This window comes from Lepisma saccharinum, chromosome 1 (assembly GCF_977018435.1).
Source record: "Lepisma saccharinum chromosome 1, izLepSacc3.1, whole genome shotgun sequence".
NCBI lineage: Eukaryota > Metazoa > Arthropoda > Insecta > Zygentoma > Lepismatidae > Lepisma > Lepisma saccharinum.
Window position 1 is genome coordinate 82,379,501 of NC_139229.1, and position 24,025 is coordinate 82,403,525.

Below are 24,025 nucleotides of genomic sequence, written 5' to 3' on the forward strand. Positions count from 1 at the left end.
AAGTTTGCCCCCCCAAGGGAAAATATTAGTGGGAAAAGCTAATATCATTCACGAACCGCTGATAGATAGGGACAAAATCATCCTTCCGCCACTGCATATTAAACTTGGGTTGATAAAACAGTTTGTCAAGGCCTTAAATACAAGTGGTGATTGTTTCAAATATATATGCCACATTTTTCCAGGACTAAGGATTGAAAAATTGAAGGCAGGAATCTTTGACGGACCACCACAAATTCGTACACTTATAAATGATGCCAATTTTACAACTTACATGTCTTACATCGAATCTGAGGCATGGCTGAGCTTTGTGTCCGTCGTCAAAAACCTTTTGGGAATGACAGAGCAGAAAACTACCGCGATAAAGTTGGAATTATGTTGAAAAATTTTGAGAAATTGGGAGCTAATATGAGTGTGAAGATACATTTTCTACATAGCCACATTGACAGATTCCCTGAGAACCTTGGTGATTTTAGTGAAGAACAGGGAGAAAGGTTCCATCAGGATATAAGGTTAATGGAAGAAAGGTACCAGGGACGGTGGGATCGACACATGATGGCCGACTACTATTGGAGCTTACAGAGGGATTGACCTAAAAATCAATACAGCAGGAAATCGTATAGAAAACGTTTCACATAGTTTGTTACTTCATTGTGTACATATTTTCTGAATTATTATGATCATATGCCTATATAAATTTATTTTTATAATAATGATTGTAATCACAAAAAGAAATATTAAATTGTTGTTGGAAGTTCATTTATATGTATGTCTTATGTTTCCGCCATTTTGGTTTAGTTGCATTTATTTAATAAATTAGAGCCAATTCAGGAAATATATTATTATATCATTATCCAACAGCATGAAATTGCCCTAAATTAGCTCTCAAACAATGTGCTTCAATTTCACTGTTCCCCAGTGTTATTTAAAATAGGAATGAAACATGACAATTATGTAGGCAAATTTTATAAATATTCTTTTACATTTTATTCTAATTTTATCACTTATGTATTGAGTCTACGCGTATATTATTCTAAGTCCCTTCTATGGAGCTAACTAACTCTGTACAACAGTTTTATGCATGTATAGTAAATATACAGTGTTGTACAAAGGTGTAAATCTATTCAAAACATTTAAATATATATATTTCATTTCAAATTTATTTGTAATGTTAAAATGCTAAAATATATAGGCTATCTTATTTTTTTTTAAACCCGTTGAGATTTAATAGATTATTATGATCAGTGATTCATTTTATAACTCTTTTTGGTTGCTTTTCTGGATGATATAATTTCAACGTATTTTTTCTGAAATCTTCTAAATAAATAAATAGTTAAAAACATATAATCTGTGGAAATAGATGGACAAAGTTGATTTTACTATACTGCAGTAGTATAAGTCGGTAAGAATATTTGAAAAAGATACATTTGTTTCTATATTTATACCATTTTCAGTTCTTGAATATAAGTCTGTTACATCTTTGTACAGAAAGTAAGCATATTTTTCTCCTGTTAGGTTGTCCTTAACAGCACAAAGCACATGGACAAAGCAGTCCTTTACAAGTTTCTTCATCCATGGCTAGGTACGGGTCTTCTAACAAGCACAGGTGAGGCTTATTTACTTACGTACTTTTAATTCATATCGTATTTGATTTCATTTGGTTTTTGTTATTTACCGTCCCTTTTCTGCCACTTTTGGTTAATGGCGACGATGAGGATGAGTGATGGAATTGATAAAGGAACAGTCACAGCCATGCCCAGGCCGGCACTCGAACCCGGTACCCCTGGCGGCGTTGCGATAACCACTCCGCCACGCGAGTCGGCTCTTATGGTATTCATTAAGATTAACGGCGTATCTAGGACTTAATTTTGGGGGGCTGAAATTGACACTTCATATATCGTAGGCATATGTGGTCCAAAAGTCCCGGAACGGTCACATATCGTGAGAAATACACATCGAATCGAAAAAAGAAAAAATACGTATTTAATAAGTGAAAGAAAGCTATTCAATGATATCACACTTGATTCCCCACCTCCGCCCCCTGGGGGTGGGGCGGGAGGGGGCGGGGGCAACTGTGAAATTTTAAATGGAAACCCCCATTTTGTATTATAGAATCGAAAAGAGGACTTCATTCCGAGTCCAACGAGCTATCAACCATCCTCCTAGCTCAATTAGGAACGGAGATATGGCGATTTTATGCCCCCCCCCTTCCATATACTCTATTGAAAGGTCTTCACTTGCAGATTCCGAATCTGCAATCGCTTTCACTCTAGCTCAATTAGGAGCAGAGCGTCCCTTTGAATTTTTTTGGGGGTTTCATGAAATTTCACTTTTTTCTTTCTTTTTTTCTTCTTTTAATCGCCAATTCTCCGTTCCTAATTGAGCTAGGAGGATAGTTGATAGCTCGTTGGACTCGGAATGAAGTCCTCTTTCCGATTCTACAATACAAAATGGGGGTTTCCATTTAAAATTTCACAGTTGCCCCCCCCCCCCCGAACCCCGAGGGGGCGGGGATGGGGAATCAAGTGTGATATCATTGAATAACTTTCTTTCACTTATTAAACACGTATTTTTTTCGATTTCCGATTCGATGTGTATTTCTCACGATATGTCACCGTTCCGGGACTTTTGGACCACCCGGTATGAAATGTAAATACAATGTTTTGTCTGGGTACAGTGAAGCACAAACAAGGGGAGGAGGTACAAGGGTATAGTGTAACCACTCAAATTTTAAAGGAGGTGCGGTACCCCACCAGGCCATCGATTCACACTGTATGTATTATCTGAAAAAATTGTCCCATGGATGCAAATATTTAGTTAAAATGTATTTTAGAAAATATATTTTTAGAAACAGGAATATTAAAAATGTACACTGTGTTTTCCTAGTGGTAACATGTGGATTTCGCCAATTTAACAGACAATTTAAGAAAGGGTAGTAGGGGGGAGGCTCAATTGTCTGTTGTTTTTTTCTGAAAGATTTTCACGGGTATTTAACTTGGAACGTGTGTTGCAGGATCCAAGTGGCACTTGCGCAGGAAGATGATAACTCCGACCTTCCACTTCAAGATGCTGGACAACTTCATGAGCGTGTACAACTCCAACGCCGAGATCATGGTGGAGAGGTTCCAGAAGACCAAAGGCTACTTCGACATCTACCCTTACGTCTGCGCCTGCACGTTGGACATCATATGTGGTGAGTGACAGGTTTTATTCGTGTATAGTCATCAACATTTTGCACGACAAACAAAACTGCAATTGCAATATAAAACATTCTTCACGTTCAAATGCATGCAAAGAAGTTAATCCGGAATTAAATGAAAGATTTGTGTGGGATTTAAACAGACGTTTCGTCAAGAGAATATTATTGGATGAGAGCATTTCCACTACAGAAAGCGAAAATTTAATTGAATATATGAGCATTATTTTTGTCCACTAATTTAGTATCACTTTCAATGTTCCAATTGTTCTGGTAAAATACAAGAATTTGCAGAAAATAGAATGTAATAATATTAATAAAATTGGACGTCCGGGATAGTGTCTAACGTAGTCACCTTTTAATATAGTATATTTCATAATGTGTCGGATGTCACTTTAAACTCTAGGTTCTTGATTGATTGATTTAGTTATTTTACATAGCTTTTCTGCCACTTTTGACTAATCGCGAAGATGAGGATGAGTGATGATATGATGAAGGGGCACTCACAAACAACACCATACCCAGGCAGGAATTCGAATCTGAAACACTAGGTTCTGTTCCGATTATTCTATCTGATCATAAAGCAAGCTTCATCACATGCTGTTTTGCCACCTAACTCTTCTCAGCATACAAGTTAAACATATTTCTCAACGTAATCGACGTACGAAGATATATAAATAACCATATTGACAACAGAACTTAACAAAATTAAAAATAATGTAAATAAAGCCAAATACAACGAAATGAAAACAATATTAAGGAAATACAAGGAGAAACATTAATATACTATTTTACAAATAAAGGAATTCTAATTGCAACCACATCTTTGTAACAACAAATTATTAGTAATGTTTAATGTTAAATAAACTTATATCTTATTAGTGTTTTATTGCGCACATGAATTAACGGGTTGGCTTAATAAACTTCAGAGCTCTTGAATTCCACTCATTTGTATTCTTTGTGTTGCAGAGACTGCCATGGGAACAAAAGTCAACGCTCAGCTGTCCTCCACGAACTCAGAGTATGTGGAAGCCATCTTCCAGTAAGTACCCAGACAGAGGAGTAAACGGAATTTTCAATCTGATAGATGTAAATAGGTTTTACGAGGCAGGGATGGAAAGGTAAGGCCTTTCCGATGGCGTAGTGGTAACGTCGTCGCCTTATATTCAAGGGGACAGTCCTTCCTGGTTAGCCTTTATGTGTACAAAGTGGACTTACAAGCAAACAATCACGTGCAAAGGCAAATTTAGATTTCAAATTGAATTTGTGGAAAGTTCTAGTGGGTGATGAAGTTTCTTGGACGTGATGGGTAAATATTTGTATTAATGGATGTGGTGTTCCTGCAGGTAGATGAGGGGACAATCACAAATACATAGGAACGACACAACACGAGCCCCACAGAAGATTATACTGGATGTTAGTCTGACGCCAGAGCATCGCTAGTCCGCAAAATGTATTACATGGAAGGGAGGTTGACCTTTGGGTGTCTTGGGAAAGGGTCACCCCCTTTACACCCCCGCAGTCTACATGATGACATCCTAAATACTAAATTTCTGTCGCAAGGTAACATTAGAAGAGCATTATAGAACAATACTATTACTAACAAATGCACTAAATTCACGAAGGAAGATCTTTGAAATGGCAGCACGTTGAGAAGAGAAAGAATGGTCATAAATGATTGCATCTAGCAAAGTGATTGTGGGCGCAGAATTAAAAATTTGAGGAGAATCTTCTTGAGGGAAGTGAAGAGTGATGATAACCGTGACGTGATAGGCAGCTATTTCTTAAGTTTGTTCGAGATTCAAAATGTTTCCAAATATTCCGAGTATCTCTAACTGAAATCTCGTATTACAGGATGGGCCACTTGGTATTCGATAGGTTTAGAGCTCCATGGTACCACAACGACTGGATTTTCCAGTTCACGCCTGCTGGCAGGAGAATGGCCAGGTACCTCAAAACTCTGCATGGCTTCACAAACAAGGCAAGTCCCTCTTTTTCTCTAACCCACTACTCCACGGACTTGAACTTGTAGTAAAATCACAGATCCGTCGTAAGTTCGATCCCCACCATCGGCAAAAAATAATTTGTTCATCTAAGACAAGAAACTCCCTCGAAACGTAGTGTTAAAATAATTATAGTTAAAAGCACCAGAAATGGATGGTTTCCAATTATTATAATGACGATGTGAATAACGAAATATGTTTTATAAAAAAGATGGCCTGTGATTGAGCATAAAGCTAGTTCATATTGTCTTCCTTATACTCAACATTAAAATCTTTTGAATTCATGCCAATGTTGCATAAAGAAAGGCATAATTGAATGGTTTCATTTCTTACAGGTAATCCAAGAAAGAAGAGAAGAAAGAAGAAACACGAAACAAAAACCAGAAGAAGAAAACGACGATTTATTAGGTATGTTCACTTGTTCGTTGGTGTAAAACTTATCATAATTCATTTAAAATTCTTAACCTATAATATTTACGATCCAACACGAGAGATCTGACACTAATATGATTTATGTTTAGCCTGGAGGCACCGCCTATTTGGACACAAAAATGTATAGTGTCTGTCAGTTTAGACACATTCGCACATTCGCACAAACGAAGCATTAAACACAATGTAACCTATCGTTCCTATTCTTTGACACTCCTTCCTCCTTTCTAGAGTAAATGTGTACACGAAAGCATAACAAGTGATAAATTACATGAAATATAATTTGTATAAAAAAGGTTCGCACATGATCAAAACTTATTGTAAATAAGCCAATAAGATATATTAGCTTGAAGTTTCTTTTGTCAATATGCAAGTCAATGTGTTTTGAAACTTCGTTGAGACTTGGTAACTATTACCAAATAATTTGATTCGATTTGTCAGGGCTGAAGAAGAAACAGGCGTTCCTAGATCTGCTCCTGGAAGTGTCGGAGGGTGACGAACGAATCACTGACCAGGACATCAGAGAAGAAGTGGACACGTTCATGTTCGAGGTACGTGCTCAATTGGAAATTGCTTGGGAATTCAAAGATGACCGCTTCGTAAAACGATTGAAAACCTGATCTGCACATTTGAAGACAGGAATTAGGAATGTCGTGTCCGGTTGACTTTGGAAGATGAGGAAGTGCAACAATATTGATGTTACATGCATTACTAGCGTCAATGTTCGTGAATTGGTGTATCACTACTAAACATACAGATTATGAAAAGCATAACACAGATTTTGTAATTTAATTGAAAGTGATATTACTACGTTGAACTTTGACATCCAGAAAATCTGATTTTTGGTATTGATTGTTGTATACTGATTACGTCACTTTCATATCGTCCACTGACATATGTAAGTAGGTGAAACAGGCGATCCTAGAACGGTCCCTCCCCTCTCTCCCCTCCCCCTTTTTTTCGCGCGCAGTGTTGCCAGCTCCTCACTCGAAAAAATCAGCAAGGTTTTTGTTTTTGGGTATAAGCTAACCTAAAGCAAGGAGGTGGCAATCTTGCTTGAGGTATTTTCTTGCAGTGTTGCCAACTCCTCACTCGAAAAAATCACCAAGGTTTTTGTTTTTGGTCTAAAGTAACCTAAAGCAAGGAGGTGGCAATTTTGCTTGAGGCTTGCGTTACAGTGCATAAAGCAAGGTTGCCAACCCACTGGTACTTTTGCCATAGCCTTTTACAAGAAAAAAAAGAGAGAGGGAAGAGTTAAACAACCGACAGCTTACCCACAGCCTTTTTTGGTGTAACCTAACCTAAAGCAAGGAGCTGGCAACTTTGCTTGTGCAATCAACCCGGTTGACCGCCCTCAAGTAAAAATCAGCGTTGCCAACTCCTCACTCGAAAAAAAATCACCAAGGTTTTTGTTTTTGGGTATAACCTAACCTAAAGCAAGGAGGTGGCAACTTTGCTTGTGCAATCAACCCGGTTGACCGCCCCTCAAGTAAAAAACAGTGTTGCCAACTCCTCACTCGAAAAAAAAATCACCAAGGTTTTTTTTGGTCTAAAGTAACCTAAAGCAAGGAGCTGGCAATTTTGCTTGTGCAATCAACCCGGTTGACCGCCCTCAAGTAAAAATCAGCGTTGCCAACCTGCACATACTAACCAAGGAGAGCCGGCACTGCTGTAAAAGAGAGAGAGAGAGATGGGTGGATGGCAACGCAGTATGTGTGTGCGCGTGTGTGTGTATAATATGTAGCATTATTAACTAGAGTGTGTTGGCAATTTACTTACAACTAAAAAAAAAAAAATAGAGATGCCAACGTTGGTGTAAGATGAAGAGAGAGAGAGAGAGAGAGATTTATGGCTGGCAACAGTAACGAGCGAATGCGCCATATCGTAATTTTCCAACTCCGTACATCGTGACCTTTGTAAACCTCTCTCGGGGGAACGATGTGCCACACACACGCGCGCGCGCGCGCCTGTATTGTGGCGCAAACAAACAAATAATAATTGTTGTTTTTTTTTAGGATACCTGGCCCCTATAACCTCGCGAGGGTGCGTGGTGCCCAACGCAGTTCTAATGGCCACGGCTAACAAAGTCGTGCCTCTGTAGAGTTTCACGTGTTTTTTTTTAAACCCCCCCATGACTCCCTACAGAGGACCTCCGTGTGTAATGTGTGTGTTTTATGATTGAAGAGAAGAAAAATTTTTGGTTAAGAATGGAATGTGTAAGAACTGAAAAAGTTTCCGTAGGGGGTGCAGCATCTGAAAGAAATAAAAAAAAAATATCCTCAAAATAGTGTACATAATATGATAGAAAAATATAAAAAAAGTGTGAATGCAAAAATTAGTGTGAATGATTGTTTTTTTTTAAAAAAAAATAATAGAAAAATATAAAAAAAATGTGAATGCAAAAATAAGTGTGAATAATTGTTTTTTTTAAAAAAAAAAGTGGTACAAGAAATAATACGTACTTTTTTGATGCGAAAGTCTAATGGTGCGAGCAGGTTTCTTCCTCGTCATGCCATCCCCATTCTCGGGTATGGATGTTGCAGTCCAGCAACCTCAATTTGGTGTCGTGGGGATCAAGCCCCACTTTGTTGATCGCGGATGTATGCAACTGGTCGATGGTGCTCGTGATGCGATGTTCGGTCATGCGTTTGATTTTTTTGTCGAACAAGCACGACTTGTAATCTTCTACGGTCAGTTTTTTTGTGCTTGAACGCCCCACCCCCTTTGCCTTCTTTATTTCGCTCTCATCCTGAATTTTGATGGCGTACATTTTCGCTCGAAGACCAGCAAACTCTGTGATGATGCGGCCGTTGACTTCATCCTTCATCTTCCCGATTGTCATTTTTTGACTGTCGTCGAAGAGAGTGTGATCTTTCGGATAGTTAGAGAAGTCGAAATGCTGGCTCATGTTTTTCAGATCTTCGTATAGATCGTCGGTGTGGATGTTGTACACGAAGCTGTCTGTGTCGGTGTACGCCACCTCGATCGCCTCTCCATAGCGTGGTTTCATGATGTCGTAGTGAAACTTGTACATGGCCAGCTTCGACAACTCGAGGATTGCGACTCCCGCGGCGATTGGTTTGTCGAATGTTATGTTTCTGAGAGCACGTTCGATCAATACCAACGTGTCGCTCAGTATCGTGAAGTTCTTGTACGTGGGCTGAGCGACGAGCTTGTTTATTTTCTTCGGGTCGGAGACCAAGTTGATATTTCTTCTTTTCCTCGCATCTTCCATGCTCTTGCCGTAGATGCTGTTGTTCATTAATTTGTATAGGTCTTTGTCTGCGGAAGAAGAAGCTGATGCTCGACGTTGAGTGTTGCCGTCGATATAGGGTGCTAGCCACCTGGTCTGTCTAAACTTCAACCCCGAGTGCACGCGCTTCAAAACCAATCCATGCTGGAGGTAGAATTGTAGGAGACGATAATGCACCACATAATTCTCCTTGCTCTTGAAGGTGAGCATCAGCTTCTTCTCCCGAGCCGTTTCCATCACAGGTGCCATCGCAAATCCATGGTGTTCTCGATGAAGCGATGCAGGATATTCCAAATCTACTTTCAGGAAACATCCATTTTCATGATCTTCGCTCCATTCCAAACAATCTTGAAGTTCCTGCTCGCTCATCCATTCGTATTCCCCGATGGGCAGAGGCTCGGACATGGCATAACCATACAGGTTGTTCATGTCCCAGTATGCCAAGAAGTTTGTCGGTTTCCCCGCATCGAAATCGGCAACATATGGATTGTTGGCTTTGACGTATCGAAGGGGACACTGGACGATTCCACCACGTTTTGCCTCTTCGACAAACAAAAGTTGATTGACGTCCTTGATGAGTTCTATCTTCACCTTCGTGGATTTTAACATCGCCTGCCAAGAATAACCCGGTGTGGTGTAGCTGAAAGCGGGGTCCAAACCATATGCTGCCATTCCTCTCGAGCGATGGAGATGAAAACGATCGCTCAATAGCGTAACATCCAGCTTCAGATACAGATCGTGATAGTCACCCATGGTTTGACAAGAGAATGTAGACCACACGAGCTGAGCATGACGGTAGTCCTCTTCGCTGCAACAGGTGTCGCTAAGACGACTGTAGAATACTTCTCTCGGTGGTAACGATGTATCTGAGAATTTGGAAGCATCCGTCATGTATTCGTACGGGTAAACACCCTTGCGTCTCAACAGTGGTAAATGTTGGTCCTCGAAACATTTCCTGGTGGCGATCAAATCATCGTCGGTGAGTTGAGACGCGAGTGTCGCCAAACTGGAAGACAGAAAGTTGTAGGAGTCCAAGAAGCGAATTTCTACGTGATTGCCATTTCCAACGTCCACCTTCTTGCTGAATGAAATGAATTTCTCATTGGTGCGAGCTATGACGCTAATGGGTTGAGCGTCGCATCCCATCTCCTTTATGAAGATTTTGGCGTCGTAGCCCTCCAAATTGTGAATGAATACTGGAATAAAATTTGGTTTCTTGATTTGTAGATTACAGTTGTTACACAGGGCGGCCACATATTTTCCCGTGTGATGGTTATGGTGGCGAACTTTGATATTTTCGAGGGTGAAGTTACTTTCGCACACACCACACTGAGAGGCAAGGTCGTATGCTTCCTTCTCTTCCTGGGTAAGAGGCTCTATTGCTTTGTCTTTTCTTAGTAGAGGAGCGAATTGTATGGCCATCCGTTTCAAGGTTTGAACGAATATTTGTGGAGCATCATTGCCACGATGTAAAATAAGATTGTCTGTGTTGTTGACTATCAATCCAAAAGCGCAGGCTTCGTGATGTAGAATTTCGGTGGTGCTCGATATGCTGGGATTCGGTTCGCATGTGGCGAGTGGAAGTTGGAAACTTTCAAAGTCGGCGCATATCACCACGGGATGCCAGAGTAATGCCTTGTAGTTGGAAAATGTCATGTCTCGAGAAGGCATTTTGATAGCCGTAGCCGGATGTTTACTACACATTTCATGATGATCTCGGAGTTCTTCATCGGCATTTTTTTTCCCTTGACCGTAGAATATACTCAAGCATCTGTCGCATACTTGAATTTTATGTTGATGTGTGGTAATTTGACTTCTTGTTAATTTTGGAAGATTCTGAATTAGACAATAATGATAATTATCATCATTTTCGATCAGAAGTAATCTGATGACACGATTACTTTTAATGCTGCTATGTCTGAGAACGTAGATGGTGTTGTTTTTGTCTAATCCGAAGATGTGTACTGCTATACTTTCGTTTTTATCTGTCTTGTACTGTGTCTCAAATTTACTAATGTCTCGTAGATTTACGGGGTAATTAATACCAGCCATAGGTTTTTCAAATTCTGAGAGATATTCTGGCTTGTTGTAGTGGTATAAACGATGTTTGTTATTATTGGCTGGGTGATGATCGGCAATGATGCACCACAAAAAGCATCTGTTATCTTCATTTTGAATGTTGATGATGGCTTTCTTAGCGGCTATTTCCCGAGGCAAATCGATGTAGCTGGATGCTCCCATCGGGTTATATCGTGCCACCTTCAAAGTTAAAGTGTGAGGCAAACCGCAAAGTGTCCAACCCGATCCACGTTGTTCGAAAGTCTCGTGCTTGTTCAACAAAGCGTCAAACATCTGGTTGCAAATGGCATCCACCTCATCGACGTCGGCGGCGTGGAGGCTCTTTACACCAGTGTAATGATGGAAAGTTTCTCGCTCTTTTTTTACGTTTTCATACATGACGGAAACGATGAGGTGGATTTTCAACGAGCATTGCAACAAAGCTTCGGTGATAGATGAAATTAACTTGTTTTTGACCGAGCGAAAAAAGTTGTTTAGATCAGTTGTTTCTTCAGATCGGAAAGTCTCCTCGGTTAAAATATTACGAATACTTTCGCCGGCACTTTTCTGCTTTTTTCGTGGCACTTGATCGTCAACATCGAGCTCTCTCTTACTTGATCCTTCGCCATGCACATCCTTCCGATGTCTTCTCAAGTTAGAAATAGATATATATATCCCACATTGGTTGCACGCACGTTTCGCTTCCTTCTTCTCCATTCTTTTGCTAAGAAAAAAAATGAAGTTACTAAATTGCACACATTTTTTTTTTGTGGTGTTATTTATATTAGACCCCGAAACCCATAAATGATCTACCATAGATGAAGTTACTATTTGTAGTAATTATTTATATTAGACCCCCAAGCATAAATAATCTACCATGGATGAAGTTACTATTTGTGGTGTTATTTATATTAGACCCCAAAACCATAAATGATCTACCATAGATGAAGTTACTATTTGTGGTGCTGTTTATATTAGATATGTTCTCAATTTTTTTTCTTAAATAACCAGCATGAATCTCTTTGGTTTTCGAAAACAAACCAACATGGAGGCTGTACACCGCACGACGACAGATCTACCTTCCATGTTAACTAAACTCAATGGTCTACTGATTGTTCATCTTAATAGTATTTGGACGAAATTGGATGATGATGTGGGCAAGATGTTTTATGTTTTTAATAACAATTTACATTTTTACGAAATTCCGATCGACGGGAAACTTCAAATCACCGTGAATCCGGAAAACGCAGGCGAAATCAAAATTTCTAAAGGCAAGAACATTTTTCGAATCAAGCACGACAAGATGCTTTCTAACATTACGTACGATGTGTCCGCAGGAGATTACCTGTACGTGGAACTCCTCGGAGATTACGACAAACTTATTCCTCTTTTTGTAGAATTACGAATCGTCTATCCTATTATAAATAACCGTTAACCAAAAATGCCTAACGACATTTTCGGCAACACCAAGCGTGTAGATCACGCAGAAGAGATTCTCATGTTGGACGTTCGTGTTAAGAAGTTGAGGACCGATTTGATCGCTTTGCAGGAAACCTTAAACAAAAGTTTAGAGTCGGAAATCGCTACGCTCCAAACGCAATGTCTCGACCCCATTCTGAAAATCGATTCCGAACTGAAAACGCTGATAAAAAATTATGTCGACGTACCTTCTTACGACAGCGTTCAAAATATACAGTTGAACGTGGATTCGCTTCAAAATGATTTGGCCAAATTACAACAATTTCAATCGAAAAATGAAGATTTGGAAAAATTGAAACTCGAAATCGAAGAACGAACTTCCGCAATAGAAAAGAATTTCTCCGAACTTCAAACCGTGGTGAACGATATTGATGTAGAACGCTTGCACGTCGTTGTTTCTAAATTACAAGAAGAATTCACCAGCACGTTGGAAGAAATTAAATCCAAGTTGCAGACTTTGGAAGATACAATGACGAACCTACCATCGTCGGACGAACTGCAGGTCATCGGTAAAAGCGTCGCGAACATAAAAATTCAATTGGAGGCCTATCAAGATTTCGAACATATTCAAACCACCATCGCTACGCTTCAGGCGTCCTTGGAATTGATCAACGAAGAAATTAAAAATATTCACGCTGAAGCGAGAGCGTTGACGAGCATTCAAGACACGTTGAGCACGGTTCAGCAGAAGATCGAATATTTAGAAAATTTGAACGTCGAATCCAATCTCGCTCATTTTCATCACGTACTGGACAACATACAGGGTGACTTGGAATCGTTACGGACGAGCGTACCTTCGAGCGAAGATTTGGAAAAATTGAAAACGGCGGTGACGGCACTATCTGATTCGAACGACATCAAAAGCTCGTTGAGCGATCTCGAGAGTAAAGTGGCCAATCTCCCCACCTCCAAAGAATTGCACGCTTTGAAAAGAAACATATCTCGAATGCTGAAACGACTGGAAACGGAAACGGCGAACGTGGAAGAGATTCGAGACGAAATTAGTAGTCTGGTGTCGACGCTGCCCACTTCGCAGAGCGTCGCCGACCTTCACATGCAGTTTACAGAGATGCGAAGCATCGTGAACGATCTTACCGAGAAGAGCTCGAAATTGAATCAAGTCGAGAACCTTCAGAACATCGTCGTCAACGTCAGAGATCAAGTTGGAGTGCTGGAATCAACGCAGGAATCGACGCTGGCCTCTTTCGGTGCCAAGTTGCAAGAACTCAACGAAAGCTACAAGCAGTTGAACGTGGAAGTGAAAATCAAACCGTCGTTTTCTACCGTAACGGATACCATAGTCGAGCATTTGCTGCCCGTACAAAACACACTGGGTCAGCTTCACAGCAACCTCGTTAGCGTCGATACTAAATTCGCTAAACTGCATTCTCTGCAAGCCATCGAAATCAACAGCGTTCCCAATCAACAGAGAATCTCCACGTTCGTCGAAGGTAACAAACTGTACATGTTGCATCCTTATCATCCATACTACAAGTTTCTCCTCGATGGCACGATTCAGATAAACGAATTTTCGTACTGGTCTCACGGTAGAAAAGCTAGCGTTCCCACCATGACTTTGATATCGAATCGTGGTGTCCAGAAAGCAGGAAACATTCCTCTGGCACGTTGGAACGAAACGCGCAACATATATGAAATACACGAAGACGAAGATCTCACCGTTTTCGACGTGAGTGCCGGCGATAAGCTGATCATTCAAAACACGAGCGAAGTGCCACCCTCTTTGAATCCCATCACGCTTGTGCTTCTCTTGAAACGTAATCTCTAAGAAAAAAATGTCTAGGCAAGCCATCGTCGAAGAATTGCATAAACCTGCGCGCCGTAACTACGAACGTTTGGCTGTGGTAACCAAGGGCATCGACGACCTCTGGCAAAGCGACCTCGTGGAGATGAGTAGCGGCAATTTGAAAAACGTACATAAATTGAACAAGGGCAACAAGTACCTCCTCACCGTCATAGACACGTTTTCGAAATTCGCATGGGCTCTACCTTTGAAGGCGAAAACGGGAACGTGCGTCACGGAAGCATTCAAATTAATTTTTCGCGAAAGCGGCGGCAGACGACCACGGTTTCTGCAAACGGACAACGGTAAAGAATTTTACAACGCCGTATTCCAAAAATTTATTCAAAAACACAAGATTCGACATTATTCGAGCTTCAGTCACATCAAAGCCAGCATCGTGGAAAGATTCAATCGAACCTTGAAAACACACATGTGGAAACGATTCACGCTTCGGGGAAATTACAAATGGGTCGACATCCTGCCGGAACTCGTCGACACCTATAATCACACGGCACACAGAACGATAGGCATGAAGCCAGCCGACGTTACCAAGTCTGACGAGCAGCGTTTAATTTCTACAGTTTACTGTCCAAAGTACACTCCCACGACAAAAAAAGCTAAATACAAAATTGGAGACCGGGTGAGGATCAGCAAATTCAAACGCACCTTCGAGAAGGGGTTCACAAAAAATTGGAGCACGGAACTTTTTACCGTGGTTCGAGTTTTACCTGGAAACCGACACACGTATATAATAAAAGATAGTAGCGGCGAGATTTTGAAAGGAAGATTTTACGAAGAGGAACTCTCTAAAACAAAACACCCCGACACGTACCTCATCGAGAAAGTATTGCGTAGGAAAGGTGACAAACTGTTTGTCAAATGGCTGGGACTTCCGGAAAAAAGTTGGATCGACGCGAACGAAGTGATCTTGTGAGTACGTGGAACGTGGTGAAGCGTCTACCAGATCCGGAAAGTCAAACGAAGAAAAAGAACGGCAAGTTGCTTCCCGACAGCATCCGCTGTCTGATCGTAGGTCCTTCGGGGTGTGGGAAAACGACACTGCTCGTGGACAATTTTCTCCTCGCACCGAATTGGTTAGATTGGAAGAACAGGCACCTGTACGTGTTCTCGAAAAGTTTGGAGCAATCCAAATACCAGCAACTGATGAAACTGTACGATGGTCTGGACATTGCAACGTTCGCCTCGGAAATAAAACCACTCGACGATTGTCGTGAAAATTCAGTCGTTGTGTTCGACGACGCCATCCTGGAAAATCAAAATGAAATTCGCAACTTTTTCACGCAAGGTCGTCACAAAGGAATGGATTGTTTTTACCTAGCTCAAACGTTTTCCAAAATTCCAAAACAGTTAGTACGCGACAACGCTAATTTTATATGTTTGTTTCGTCAAGATCACACCAACCTCAAGCACGCGTACGATGACTACGTAGGCGGAGACATGAACTACAATCAATTTTCGGAAGGCTGCTCTACTTGCTGGAACGATGACGATTTCGGATTCGTGACGATCGACATGACGAGAAAACCCAACGATGGAAAATACAGAAACAAAATCAACGACTTTCTAAACGTTGCAACGTTGTGAGAAAGGACGTGTATAAATAACATCATGACGAAACGAAAAATTGAAGACGAAAATCTCAAGCTTCGCGATTACCTCGCGAAACGCTTCAAAGGTTGGAAATCCGAGAATCGCGGATTCTACGAAGAGAAGAAACGTCAGGATCAACCTGTGATCGATGCCATCAGCGGTCTAGGTAAAGAAATTAAAAGTGTCACGGAACAAAATAAAAATTTGATTAATGAACTCGTACCGCTCGCAGCTAAAAGTTATGCTGTACCCACGCCCATTTCGAGCATTCCTTCGCCACCGGTCGAACTGAAGGAAGTACCGACACGACCTCGAGCCATAGGCAGCACGTCGTCGTCTTCGGATAAAATCGAGTTGGGGCCTTTGGCACGAGACTACCTGAGCACGGGGAAATTCGACAAGGATGAAGTTTTCGGATTGTATCCCAGCATGGAAACCAGCGAAGGCGGCGGTGTGGTGTGGAAGATTGGGAAATCGAAGGTGACCTTCGAAGGCAACGACATTAAAGTCAATTTAGGCGACAAGGATAGTTGGAACAGGTATCCGGGTACGGTGGGACTGTGGGAACTCGTCGCCAAAAAGCAGCCGAAAGATTACACCGACGAAGATTACCAAAGTTACAAGGAAATTCTGATCATGACGGATGCCTTGTACCAGAACAACGACGCCTCGCAGAATAGGGTGAAATCAAGCAGCGGCGAGAAGTACAGGAATCTCATCAAACCGATTTGGAACCAGGTCAAAACAGGCAGCGGCGTCAAACGCTACAACACGTTACCCAAAGAATTCGTTTGGGTGGACGACGTTAGGAAACTCGTGGACCGATTGTTGGTGATAGCCGGCGAAGAGAATGCAGGCAACCGTAATTTCTACAACGAGAAGGTTGGCATCGTGGACATGATCAGCACGAAACTTTCCAACTTCATCGTGAACGACGACAAGGGCATAGGTTACCTGATCAAAATCATCAACACGCTGCCTCCGAAATTTTGGAACGTGGCCGAAGGAAAGGGACTCGTGAACGACATCATCAACAAGTTACCTTTCGAGATGCATCTACCTGGCTACCAGTACTGCGGACCGGGTACCAAACTCGAGAAAAGATTGGAGAGAGGAGACAAGGGTGTGAATCCGTTGGACGCAGCATGCAAAGATCACGACATTGCCTACAACACCACGCAGACGGATCTGGATGCACGTCACGAAGCAGACAGAAAGTTAGAGCACGCAGCTTTCGAAAGGTTCGTGAGCAGAGACGCATCGCTGGGTGAACGGGTCGCCGCACTGGGTACCACCATCGCCATGAACACGAAACAAAAATTGGGGTGGGGTATATAAATAACATACAGTAAAAAATAATAATAATAACAACATGTCTCGTATAACTCATTTGCCACCCGAGCTACTATCTAAAATATTCAAGAAAGTAGTAAACGGAGATGTTAATAAACTTCTAATCATGGCAAGAACAACGCCGGAATTTCGCACCCCTTGTGAAATGGTTCTCAAGGACCATCTTCGGGAGATCAGCGGCCTGAGGTGCAGTGATCTCAACATTCTGCTTTCGGCTGCAGGGGAGAAATTAAACGATAGGTTAGATGAATTGCACGAGGCAAGGCAGGGAAGAAGATGGTATACTGATGATTGGTACAAGTCTATGCAGGAGACGGAAGATATCATTACGCACATCATCGCGTTTTCCGAAGCACGGACTTTCTTCCTGTGTTAAAAAATAATAATATATATACGTGTCAAAAAAACTTGATATATAAATAACACACATCGTGAAAAAAAATAATCTTCGGTATATATAAATAACACACATCGTAAAAAACAATTAAATTTCTCTAACACACACACTGAAAATTTCTCTTCTTCGATATGACGACTGAAAAAATAAGTGACCTCCAAGCATTAAAACAAATGCTAAATTTGTCAGTCGAGTATGTAAAAATTCAGGAATTGGAAGTCGACAAACCTTACACGATAACTTCCGGTTCAATCGTTTCTACCCAGTATGGTCCCAAGGTACGCCTGTTGCTCAACGCACAATACAGCCTATTTTTACCAGATCGATACGCTAACATGTTATGCGACGAGAAGCTATCTATTTTAATCGAGAACAAAACTCGAATCGTGTACAAGGGGACAAAGGAACTTCTTGGCAAGAAAACGATGCACATAATAGAATTTGTGTAACGACTGCGAGGCCTTGAAAATATATAAATAACATACCGTAAAAAACTACACAAGAAAAAATCTCAGAATATATATATAAATAACATACCGTGAAAATAACACATAGAGCATCAACATGAAGCCCAAGGGTGTCGTGTACCAGATACCATATTCGAATCTAAAAAATCTAGGTACCCTCGATGGGTTACTCACCAAGAAACAACGCGAGAAGAAACGTTCTTGCTTGTCGAAAGGACACGGAATGAAATTGCTACTCAGCACACCTCAATTGAAAAGATTGCAGCATTCGCGGAAACAGCAAAAGATCGGAGGTTTCATATTCAGCATCCCGGCCATCCTGGCAGCATTGGGAGCCGTTGGAAGTTTGGCCGGCGGAAGTGCCGCCATCGCAAAAACTGTCATCGACTCGAAGAAGAACAAGGCGGAATTGGAAGAACAGAAACGTCACAACCTGGCCATGGAGAAGAAGGGGAAAGGTATAACCAAAAAACAAAAAAGCAACCTCGATGCTTTGAAGAAATATAAAAAAAAGAAGAAGCCCTGTCCAACTTCGATATTGAATCTCTGATCGAACCGTTGGGAATAAAAAACTTCAGAGGTGTTTTCATGTCCGATTCTCTACCCTCTGCTGTGAAGAAAAAGGAGTATGGCGTGGTCAACCTGGACAGTTACAAAAATCCTGGTACACATTGGATATGCTACCTCAAAATTGACGATAACAATGCATTTGTTTTCGATTCGTTCGGTGGCACACCACCTGCCGGGTTGGTGAAGTATCTCAGTGTTGCCAACCTCTACTACAATGACAAACGCATCCAGGGTTTCACCGATGTTAACTGCGGCCACCTATGCCTTTCCGTTCTCGCATACATGTCTAAAATAAATAACCCGTCGGTGGAACATTTTCAGAAAGCATTGTGGAATCTTAAACACGATGGGCGTGTTCCATCTCACGAGCGAATCTTCAATCTTGAAACTCACGCTGCACGACGACATCGTCTATCCTAAATCCATAGCTCTGCGTGCATTCTACAGCATGTACCTTATACCTAACGTTACGCAGCACAACAACAAAATTAGCGTCGGAAGCGAACACATTGTCGTCACGCCAGGACAATACAATCTTTCCACTTTGCAAGCTCAATTACCCAAAGGCACATACCTTTCTCAAAATTCGGTCACGCACAGAGTGGAAATCCTATCCGCGACGGAGACCGTGGACCTGGGCACCATAGGAGAACTTTTAGGTTTCGAGAACGACACCAAACTCGAAGCTGGCATCAAGCACGTGGCAACCAACATTCCTAAATTCTTGGCCATAGAGACTCTGAACGTGCACTGTAACGTGGCCGAAGGTATGATCACGAAATCTTCGGACGGATTGTTAGGAAGTCACAAGCAGACGGGAATCATAGCCACTTTCAAACCAAGTTCCGAGTTCATGGAACCGATCATCTACACGCCCTCTTCGCCGATCTATTTTCCAGTATGTCGCAACCGCATAGACGACATAGAGTTGGTGGTGACGAACGAGAAAGGAGACGTGGTGGATTTCGCAGGTGCAACAACCACTGCCATCGTGGAGATCAATGTATAATAAATAACACGCATAGTGAAAATGGAGCAAATCGAAAGTTACGAATTGCAATCTTTCCCTCCCAACCGTCGCACGTTCGCCAATCTCAACGAAGCGAACAGGGAGATCGAATACGACGTGGACGTAGGCGATGGGTTTATTCATCCTCACAGAGCAGACCTCTACCTTCAATTCGACGTGGTGAAGAAGGAAAGCGGAGAAGCCTTTCCGCCCACTGCAAATTTGAAACTTGTGGACAACTTCGTGCCTCACCTGTTCTCACAGGTGGAGGTTAGGAAACACAACACCGTCATCGACAGAATCGATTATCCAGGCATCACGTCGACGGCAGTGGGAACGTTGAAATTATCCAAAACGGACGCAGCATACTATCAAGCAGGAGGATTCGAAGCAGGGACGAAAATATCGACGACAAGTCACACGGTGCTCTTTCCCATGCGTCTGCTGCCCGGTTTCTTCTCCGACTACAAGGAGATCATGTGGAAGGGAGGACTGCGCGTCACGTTTCGAAGAGCTGCCAACGACAACGACGCACTGATGCGATACACCAACTTGAACGCCGACGGCACGCCGATAGCCAACACTTTACCCGAAGCGGCGAAATGCGTCATCCAAAGCATGGAATTGAGAATACCTGTGGTGGAATACGAAACAAACTACGCCCTCAAGTACAAAGCGGAGATCTTGAAAAGTCCGCAGGTGGCAATTCACTTTCACGGCTACCAGTGCGTGCAGAAGATGGCGGCAGGAAGTCACATGGAATTCGACGTGACGACGCAGTTCAACAACATACAGTTCGACATGCCAGATTTCGTCGTGGTGCTCTTTCAGACTGGGAGGGACAAGAATCAGGAAAAAGATTCCAGCAAGTTCGACGACTGCAAGATCAAGAATGTTTATCTGAAGAATGGACGCAACGAAGTGTTCCCGCGCGAGAATTACAACCTCGACTTGACCAAAGATGATTATCTAAAACTTTACGAAGCTTACACCTCTTACAAACGCGTAACCGAGGGAAGCGTGGACATGTACTACACGCCCAGCGAATTCAAAATCCGCAGGCCGATGTTCGTCATCAATACATCTAAGAGGAAGAAGGTTGTGGTCAACGATCGTACCAACATCAAGATCGTCTGCGAGTTCCACGATGCCTTGCCCGAGGACACCCTATGCAGTGTCATCCTGATTGCAGAGAAGTCCTTCGCCTACGACGTGAAGAGCGAGAGGGTCACAGAGCAGTTTTAACAAGTTTTTAACATCTTTTCTTGCACAAATAAGAAATTTTTTGTACTAGCACAATCAGTTACAATGCCACAATACGAATTTCACTAGTTCAGATCAGTTACAATGTCAATTTCATTAGTTATCAGTTACAATATCTTTTTCATCACTATAGCACGAGACAGCCAGCCAGCCAGCCAGGTATCCTAAAAAAAAAACAACAATTATTATTTGTTTGTTTGCGCCACAATACAGGCGCGCGCGCGCGCGTGTGTGTGGCACATCGTTCCCCCGAGAGAGGTTTACAAAGGTCACGATGTACGGAGTTGGAAAATTACGATATGGCGCATTCGCTCGTTACTGTTGCCAGCCATAAATCTCTCTCTCTCTCTCTCTCTTCATCTTACACCAACGTTGGCATCTCTATTTTTTTTTTTTAGTTGTAAGTAAATTGCCAACACACTCTAGTTAATAATGCTACATATTATACACACACACGCGCACACACATACTGCGTTGCCATCCACCCATCTCTCTCTCTCTCTTTTACAGCAGTGCCGGCTCTCCTTGGTTAGTATGTGCAGGTTGGCAACGCTGATTTTTACTTGAGGGCGGTCAACCGGGTTGATTGCACAAGCAAAATTGCCAGCTCCTTGCTTTAGGTTACTTTAGACCAAAAAAAACCTTGGTGATTTTTTTTTCGAGTGAGGAGTTGGCAACACTGTTTTTTACTTGAGGGGCGGTCAACCGGGTTGATTGCACAAGCAAAGTTGCCACCTCCTTGCTTTAGGTTAGGTTATACCCAAAAACAAAAACCTTGGTGATTTTTTTTCGAGTGAGGAGTTGGCAACGCTGATTTTTACTTGAGGGCGGTCAACCGGGTTGATTGCACAAGCAAAGTTGCCAGCTCCTTGCTTTAGGTTAGGTTACACCAAAAAAGGCTGTGGGTAAGCTGTCGGTTGTTTAACTCTTCCCTCTCTCTTTTTTTTCTTGTAAAAGGCTATGGCAAAAGTACCAGTGGGTTGGCAACCTTGCTTTATGCACTGTAACGCAAGCCTCAAGCAAAATTGCCACCTCCTTGCTTTAGGTTACTTTAGACCAAAAACAAAAACCTTGGTGATTTTTTCGAGTGAGGAGTTGGCAACACTGCAAGAAAATACCTCAAGCAAGATTGCCACCTCCTTGCTTTAGGTTAGCTTATACCCAAAAACAAAAACCTTGCTGATTTTTTCGAGTGAGGAGCTGGCAACACTGCGCGCGAAAAAAAGGGGGGAGGGGAGAGAGGGGAGGGACCGTTCTAGGATCGCCTGTTTCACCTACTTATGTAAACTCATATGGAGTAATATTCACGAATTTGTACCATGCTTGATGTAGATTAGAACATTAATCTTGAGTTTGGATGCACCCTGCGTAAGTTTTCATTCATTGTGCAGTCTGAAATGCTATATACGTATTTCTTTACGTAAATATCTTTGACAGAATTTATGAATTATACTTGTTTATTCATAACTCATTCTTTTATTGAACAATTTAAGCAGATATGTTAAGATTGTCTGATAAAATTTCAATACCATATCCATCTAAAGTGAGTGTCTTAATCAAAGTATTAATATTAATTCAGATAGTTTAGTATGCAGCACAAATCGCAATATCCCAATTGTTGCGTTACTTTACTGCGTTGAATAAATCGAGGCTAATTCTTGGTCACACTCATTCAAGTAATGAATGTCCAAAAGGTGCAAGACTGTATTTGAAGCGAACACTTTTCGAGAACATTATCGCAGTTCAGTCGTGAAGCCTTGGACTGGAAGCGGAAATCTTTCGAATTGCACTTCGACTGCAGCGCCAAATACGATCGGTAGATAAAACTAAGAGCACATGGTTTTCCTCAATTTAAACACTTGTTTTTCACCCTAGAAATCACATAGCATTTTAAGGAGTTCATATTATTACATTTTTACACATTAGAAAAACTACAACCAACATTTGGTTGGCTTTCGTCTTCTACGATTGCAAACAAATGAACAGCGAGTGCAGAACTCTAGTAAAGAAGACTGCAATCTCGCGTGCTGCGTGCTATGGGCTCGATTGCTCGTTTACTTGGCGCTTTCGAACTGCACTAGGTGACGTTACTTCCGACAAGACCACATACTTCAAGACTGCTTTATGGACCTCTCGGACAGAGCCAGAAAGTAGTTAACAAAGCGCCATCCTTCAAGTATAGTGTTTCTCTTCCTCTTTCCAGGGCCACGACACGACAGCCACCGCCCTCTGCTGGGCCCTCTATATTCTGGGCAGAAACCCGGATGTTCAGGTAAGACATTTGTTAGTCTGGGAACTCTCGTCTTGTTTTCCGAGATTTTACTAGGTAAAATTAACCCTCTATAATTTTTATTAATATCCCAAAAAATAATGGATTGCGAATATTTGTAATGCAATTTTCAGGCTTTGGGATATAAAATGCCAATCGTACATTTCAAATAGCAGTACATTTGTGAGCCATGGAATGAAGAAATATATTCAAAGAAACAATGGAGCCCGGGTTCGATTCCCGGCGTGGCTGATCCCAGGTTGACCACATCACCTCCATTATGGTCAAGATTGAGAATGTGTACGAACATAACATACCTCCACAATGCTTATGTGTCTTTATGACACAGGGCACAACTTTAACTTTTTTATATTAATTTTTAAAAATCCTACTACAGTACTAGATCTAGAAGCATACTTCTACTTAAGGCATCGTCTTACTTTAAATCAGTGTAAAGTGTTAGATGGAAGGATGTTTTGACACGCTTTGGAGTTAGCTGAGGGTTAATATGGTAGCAATGAGCCAGCTGGGGAATACTTTGTGAGAATTTTGCTAGCTGGAGGATACCATCCCCCTGAATCCCCCTCACTTCGAGCACTGCTTTAAATGTCAGTTTTAGTTCAGTATCGCGAGCGAAAGTGGGGTTGTTTGAAATAATACAGTGGCTAACTCTGGTCTTGCGAGTTAACTAACAGTGAAAATTGTCATAGATTACTGGCCAAGCTTTGCCCAATGATAGACAGTTTTGCAGGCTCTGATCTTTCAAGAGCGTTACGCAAGTTTATTTACAAAATTATTATTAATACTGATTTAATATAATGAATTCTTGTATATTCTTTATGTCGTGAGCTTATTCTTCTTTGCTGGGTG

The 24,025-nt window shown here is 41.7% G+C and overlaps 1 protein-coding gene across 1 annotated transcript in view; it reads left to right on the forward strand.

Annotated features, from left to right (window-relative positions):
* LOC145984037 (uncharacterized) overlaps positions 1–24,025 on the forward strand; it is a 105,009-nt gene that overhangs the window by 77,100 nt on the left and 3,884 nt on the right. Inside the window, exons 16-22 of the mRNA XM_083117378.1 lie at positions 1,513–1,603; positions 3,011–3,190; positions 4,163–4,235; positions 5,048–5,174; positions 5,532–5,604; positions 6,067–6,176; positions 23,090–23,158. Of these exons, the coding sequence (XP_082973504.1) occupies positions 1,513–1,603; positions 3,011–3,190; positions 4,163–4,235; positions 5,048–5,174; positions 5,532–5,604; positions 6,067–6,176; positions 23,090–23,158 (723 nt within the window). The remainder of the gene's footprint in view (positions 1–1,512; positions 1,604–3,010; positions 3,191–4,162; positions 4,236–5,047; positions 5,175–5,531; positions 5,605–6,066; positions 6,177–23,089; positions 23,159–24,025) is intronic.